Genomic DNA, 6,639 nt, shown 5'->3' with positions numbered 1-6,639 from the left:
GCCTGCCTGTCTGCACCTGATCCTGTCTGCTCCTGTGCGTGACCACCTGGTCATGCTTCTGGTCCCTGTCAGACTCTGAACCCTCCTGGAAGCCTGTGGATGCCTGGAAGTCTGGATCCTGCCACCTGTTTCTGTTCCTGCCTGATCTTGATCCTGCCTGTTCTGTCTGTTTCTGTCTGTTCTGGATCCCTGACCAGGATCGGCTTTCAGCATGTCCTCTGGAACTGCAGCACTTGGGACATTCTAGGACTGGACTGTTAAACCAGAGTGTCTGAGATTGGGTGGTGCCCCGCTCCCCATCCTGCAGCTCCGCTTTTGTTTTGTTTGTTTATTTAATAAATGTTTTGAACTTTCCTACTGACTTTCTATCCTTGAATACTGGGTCCATCTGTCCTTGGTTCATGACAGACCATTTTCCCCAATCCCTTGTAGAGATTAGCAACCCATACAATCCCAATTTCCTGTTTTCCTCCAGCTGCTTACATTTTGTCTAGACTTTTAATATTATTATAAAATCTGTGAAAAGGCCCTTTTTGTTACTGTTGTTTGGTTGAAGAATGTCAACAATGTGAAACAAAATAAGCACCAACTTCTGTCTTTAATGAGAAAGAAACACATAGAAAAAAATGTCGTATTTTCCAAGTGTTTAGTTTAGTTGTTTAATTCAGTACAGATGTTGCATAAAAACAAAGAAAACCCCCCTTTATGTATTTTTTGCCTGGTGTGTCTCTCTTTAAATTACCCTTTAATGGCAGGTTGGCCTTACAGCTGGAGATTTTAGCTGCCAGCTCCTCTATCCTGTAAAAATCAAGGAAACTCTTTATTGTAGGGTTTTTGTCTGGATAAATGTGATTATCTTGATTAACCTTTGTATTAAAATCAGGTTCTTAATTGTTCTCCTGTTTTGTCTCTTATCTAGGTTTGAAAAGGAGTCAGGACACCTACTGGACCAGTCAAGAACAGCAACAATGCCTTCCAACAAGTATTCTGGTGCTATCTTAGAGGAGAGCAGCAACGTGACTGCCACTGCCACAGTAAGACACACTCACAACTTTCAAGTTAGGAAAGATAGAGTTAGGAATATAGCTGAGGGAAAAAAACAACCCAGAGCTCATCCATCCCTTCCTGCATGCATACAGACGCTCTTCACACCTCTCTGTGACCCAGCTGTGCAATAAAGCAGTGCCTGTCGCTCTGCCAAGACAGATGCCTGGACAGGAGTGCCAGCATGTCATACGAGTCTAATTGAGAATGCATGTTGGTGGTGAGGGTGTCTGCTTCTGCTGCACACAAACAGCTGCATCCGCAAGGGGTTTTTTATAAGAAGAGGCTGAATAGATACGGGGATGGAGGCAGCAGAGGGAGGGAGCAGGGATGAGTGAGAGCAACAGGATAAAAATTACATAGAAATGAAAATTAAAATATTTGAATACTTTGGGCTGCAAAGACTTTTTCACTATTCCAGTTCAGCCTCTGTTTTACGCAACCTTTCAGCCACTGTTTCAAACCTTTGCTCTTTCAGTCATAAAGGCCAAATGGGGCTTCCATCGTCCGTTGCCACTTCTTCCTCTTTTTCACTCCTGTATATCACTCTCTCTGAAAGGCAGACTTCCTTCCTTCAAACATCTGCTGTTCTTTCTGTTCCCCCTCTCTTTGCTGAACTTCTTTCTTCATTCAACTTTAATGCGAGAGGCTGATAGTGTTAAAAAAAAAATGCAGGTTGAAAACTACAGAGAGTTAGGTTAACATTAATATTTATTTGTTGTACTATGCTTTGTTCAATGAATGTTATGCTGCTGTTTGCTCTCTCTTAAATGGAGGGACATTGAAAAGGTAAATGTGTTTCAGCAGAGTTCAGTCTGTGGGTTGCAGCCATGACAAATTTACCAAACCCTCTCTGTAAATAAAAAAAACAAACATATTTTGCAATTCCTTTTACTGGTTTGTGTTAATTATCGGATTTAATTAAAAAAAAGCAGTAGCCCCTGAAATGAGTAAGAGAAACATATAGATCAATGGCAGCCTACCGATGCTGGTAGTCAGCTTGGTCAACCACTGCTGTCGGGATGTGGGATCCCATTGTTCTAATAGTATATGTCCGTTAGCCATTGTGTTTTCCCATTGATTTAGTTTCTCTTGATAAACAGTAAATCCAATCTGCTCCCTTATTGGTTTGGGTTGAGGTTGAGTCTTATGAGAAGTAATTTTCTTTCCCTCAAATCTTAAATTCTGGTGGTAGTTTGCAAAACAATTGGTGGGAAACTCTTGAAGACTGAATTTAGCCCCTCAGAGTCAAGATATGTGTTTCCCTCTGGTTCCAGAATCTGTTCTTTATATCTCTCTTCTTTGATAATATCATGAACCGAGGACAGATGGACCCAGTATTCAAGGTGAGATAGTCAGTAGGAAAGTTCAAAAAGTTTATTAATAAATAAAACAAAAACTAAAGTGGAGCTGTGGCTCGCGGACACTGCAGGATGGGGAGCCGGGCACCGCCCAATCACAGACACTCTGCAGGAGAAACACAGGTAGGTGACCACGATCATCTGACAGAAGGTGATTATCTGAGTGGGCCACCTACCTGGTTTAAGAGTCCAGTTAAAGAATGTCCCCAAAGCTGCAGTTCCAGAGGACTTGCAGGAAGCCGATCCTGTTCAGGGATTCAGAACAGACAGGAACAGGAGACAGATCGGGCAGGAACAGACAGGTGGCTGGATCCAGGCTTCCAGGCATCCACAAGCTCCCAGGAGGGTTCAGAGTCTGACTGGGACCGGAAGCATGACCAGGCGGTCACGCACAGGAGCAGACAGGATCAGATGCAGCTGAGCAGGCTCAGTGGAAGAGGGTAGCCGAGACGGGAAGTGGAACCAGAACTTGATGCAGGACTTTAAACTGGTGTCCTCCCTGGAGCCAGGCTTACTGAGATAAAAACTGAACCTCCCCACATATAGAGCCAAAAACCCAGACGACTCCGCAGGGGAGGAACAGTGGACGATCAGGAGACGAGACAAACTGGCTGCCAGGATCCAGGACATGAACTAAGGCAAAAACGGAACAGACAGACTAATAGAAAGACAAGTAATGATCTGGCACTGAATGCTCAGGCTGAACTGAATATAACCAAGAGGAAGCAGGTGAGAGGAATAAATTATAATTGAGGCAGGGAGGGAAAACGACAGGTGAAAGGAATGACTAATTAAGGGAGAGCAAACAGGCCAGATAATGACAGATAATTATAAGCCTTGTTTCTCAAGTAAAGGAGATGCCACCCCGCATCACCATACTGCCTCAACCAAAAGCAGTTTAGGAGGGAACATCCCAATTACCAACCTCTGATGCACAGATTCATTGTCCTGAGCCAATGCTACAACAAAGAAATAGTTGACCAAACAGTCCTTCTCTAACTCTCCATCCATGTTCTACCGTTTAACCAAGACTAGGGCTATAGCTTTTACAAAGAGGTTCTCCATTTAGCTAAGCTGGAGGAAACCCAAAGTATTCCAAAGCTTTTTTTTTGGCTTTGTTGGATGTGCTTAGAGATCTTTTCTTCATTTGAAGGCATTTAGAGGCTATATCTGACAGACTCTGCACTCTCACAAACTCAATGTCCTTGCCCAATTCCTAAAGCTGTCACTCATCTATAAAGAGTGGGAAAATATAATAGAAAAATTGGATGTTTCTATGTTTTCCTCCAGGTTTCATCTTGTAAAGGTAAAGAGCTAAAACTATCCATCCTCTTTCTTAAAACTCTAAGCTATACCATAGACACAATCCAAATTACTTTGTACTTTAAATGGGGAGTACCCTTTGAAATTAGCCTTTTCTGCTCCTGTTACCAAAACTCTCCTCCATTACCTGCCTCACAGTGTGACGTGAAATCACAGATTAGAGTCAGGACCAAACATTCCTCTAAGATTCAAACAACTAAAAATGAGGTGACTGATAGTTGCACAGTGTCCATCCGGCAATAGACCTCATTAAGGCCTGAAAAGGAATTGATAAATAATAGTTCAATGAATGAAAATGTTCAAATATCTCATTAGTAGTAGTAGCAAATGCATTCGCTTTTTTTGAAAATCACTGTACCGATATTAAAGCCTTCCTATAAGTTATTCTAATCCTACTTATGTTACCTCTGTCTGACTGGTTATCTGCCCAGGTATTAACTCTTAATTACGGTATACCAAGTCTATGCATCGCTTAGGGAGTAAGCAGGTGTAGAGATTGAATAGTTTGATGTTCTGTGTCTTTGTTGGGGGAAACAAGCAGGGAAGTGATTGTGTCAGGAAGATAAGTCTAGCATTCTTTAAAGTGTAAGGAGAATGTATAAGGAGACAGAAACGCCCTCAGGCTCAGGCTTGTTTGTATTTGTGGAAATCTCGGCTCATGTTAAGTCTGCTAAAGCGAAAACCTGAAAGTCTACAAATTGAGTAATTCAGGAATTAAATGTGTGTTTGTGAATTTTGTTTGCCGCTAGCTTAGATTGGAAGGCAAGCTGCCAATATCCTAATCTTTTTGAGGCGGTAATGTTTTCACTCACCTCTCAGCATCCCGTAGGGTTCCTGCTTTTAAACTATTTCTCCAAAGTCAATAGAAAAACTTTAAGAGTTGTATTTTGTGGTGGAGAACATTTTTGAACTTTAGTGAAAATATTTTTAGAGTGAAGTTTTACTAATAGAATTTGGTGTTCACAAAAGAAAAGGCTGGATTTGTCGCTGAGAATCAAATGTGATTCTCTACGTGAAGTAATAAGGTTGTGGCACCAATCTGTGGAGGTGAGGAGGGAGGTGAGATGCTCTCAGGCCCTGTCCAAACAAAGCCATGTTTTTTGATGTATCCATCAAGTTCTCAATCTGCAAAGATGTAAAATTCTGCCTTGAAGGTTAATTTCTCATAATAGCCAACATTGAGCTTACTGCAATGTATGACAGAATAAAATGCCATATAAATAGAATTTCAGCTTGTTATTACTTATGCAAATGTTTGAATTTATAACTAGCTTCAGTAAAAAAAATTGAAATAACAGTGAACATGTTTATTTCCCCCGAAATTGTTTAAAACAGTAAAGTACATCATTAATGTAATTGACATGGTGTGTCGGAACATGCTTCCATCCTAAGCCCTGTCGAGACTTGCGTTGAAATAGAAAGACATACCATGTGAAGCTTCATTTAAAGAGCCAAAATGGGTTTGATTTTGACAGGATGTCTTTTTTTTGTCAGTGGTTGAAGACTTTTTTTGAGTAAAATATATATAAAGTATAAAATATATTGCTGTGTGCTAATGTGTGCTTAGTCGCTGGGTAATAGAGAGGTAGGTGGAAGTAGAGCGTTAACAGCCCGACCCAGCGGGGGAGAATTTCATTCCAGATAAACGTTACTCCTTGGCTCCAACTGGGCCCCACTGTGGCTCTACCTTTCTTATACCTCATCCAAAATACTTAAGTTATCCTGAGCTATTTTCTGCATTGTGCTGCTATAGGCTTAGCCTGCTGGAGGACATAGGGACCCCTTTTCTTCATTTTACCTCTATTCTCCCAATCTGCAGTAAAATAAAATTTATTCATACAGCTCTAGTTCACAACACATGTCATCTCAAGGTACTTTACAGAGACAAGTCAGTCAGATCATACATTTAGATTGGTTCAAAGTTTTCTATTTAAGGAAAACCAGCTGATTGCATCGACTCATTGACTCAACAGCAATCCCTCACACCAAGCATGTTTGTCGCGACAGTGGAGAGGAAAACTCCCTTTTAACAGGAAGAAACCTCCACCAAAACCAGGTCTAGTTTGAACAGCCATCTGCCAAGGGCGACAGGGGTTCAAGGAGACCGAAACAGACATACATAAAGAAGTAGAGATACGAAAGGTAACTGTCAACCAGCTCCACAGGCGGCCCTGTCCTGGAAACACACAGCCAGGGAGACGGGCCAACGAGCCAGCTCCCACGTCAGAGGAAGAAAGAGAGCACATACAGTTAGTCACAGTCATAGAAATAGGACTGCATCGGGAAGCAGGCCAAGCTCCAACATCTATAACCACATGACTTGATGGCAGCTGCACAGGTGATGTTTCTCTTACATCCAAACAGGAAAAGACCAGATAAAGCTATTATGATGAGAACATGCAGAGTAGATAAAGTTAGAGGTTGAACTAATAAATAATGCAGAATGGGAGAATATAGATAGAATAATGAAAAGGGGTCTCTGTCCTCCTGCAGTCTAAGCCTATAGCAGCATAACTACAGAGATAGCTCAGAAAAACCTGAGCCACTCTAGCTATAAGCTTTATCAAAAAGGAAAGTTTTAAGCCTAGCCTTAAAATTAGACAGACTGTTTGCCTTGCAGACTAAAACTTGTAGTTTGGTCCACAGGACAGCAGATAACTAACTAAACGGATAACTAAAAGAGCCGCCTCCCATTGTGCTCTTCAGAAATTCTGAGAACCACTAGTAAACCTGCAGATTGAGAGCATAGTTCTCTGTTAGACTTAGACAGATTTTATTTGTCATTTTGTTTACACAAGTGTAATACAAAAAGAAATTTCGTTTGGAAAACCTCTCTGGAAAACTTCATCTTGTTTGAAAGTGCAGCCTTGAAAAATAGTAAAAGAATTATATATATATATATATATATATA

The 6,639-nt window shown here is 41.2% G+C and overlaps 1 protein-coding gene across 1 annotated transcript in view; it reads left to right on the top strand.

Moving 5' to 3' along the window:
• Nucleotides 1-6,639, top strand: part of LOC107096773 (DNA (cytosine-5)-methyltransferase 3B-like) — a 62,812-nt gene that overhangs the window by 19,853 nt on the left and 36,320 nt on the right. The window contains exon 3 of the mRNA XM_015393578.1: nucleotides 920-1,034. Within this exon, the coding sequence (XP_015249064.1) occupies nucleotides 920-1,034 (115 nt within the window). The remainder of the gene's footprint in view (nucleotides 1-919; nucleotides 1,035-6,639) is intronic.

The sequence above is a fragment of the Cyprinodon variegatus genome, unplaced genomic scaffold (assembly GCF_000732505.1).
Source record: "Cyprinodon variegatus isolate N-32 unplaced genomic scaffold, C_variegatus-1.0 Scaffold649, whole genome shotgun sequence".
NCBI lineage: Eukaryota > Metazoa > Chordata > Actinopteri > Cyprinodontiformes > Cyprinodontidae > Cyprinodon > Cyprinodon variegatus.
The sequence above is the reverse complement of the archived record's forward strand: the minus strand, read 5'-3'. Positions and strand labels throughout refer to the sequence as shown.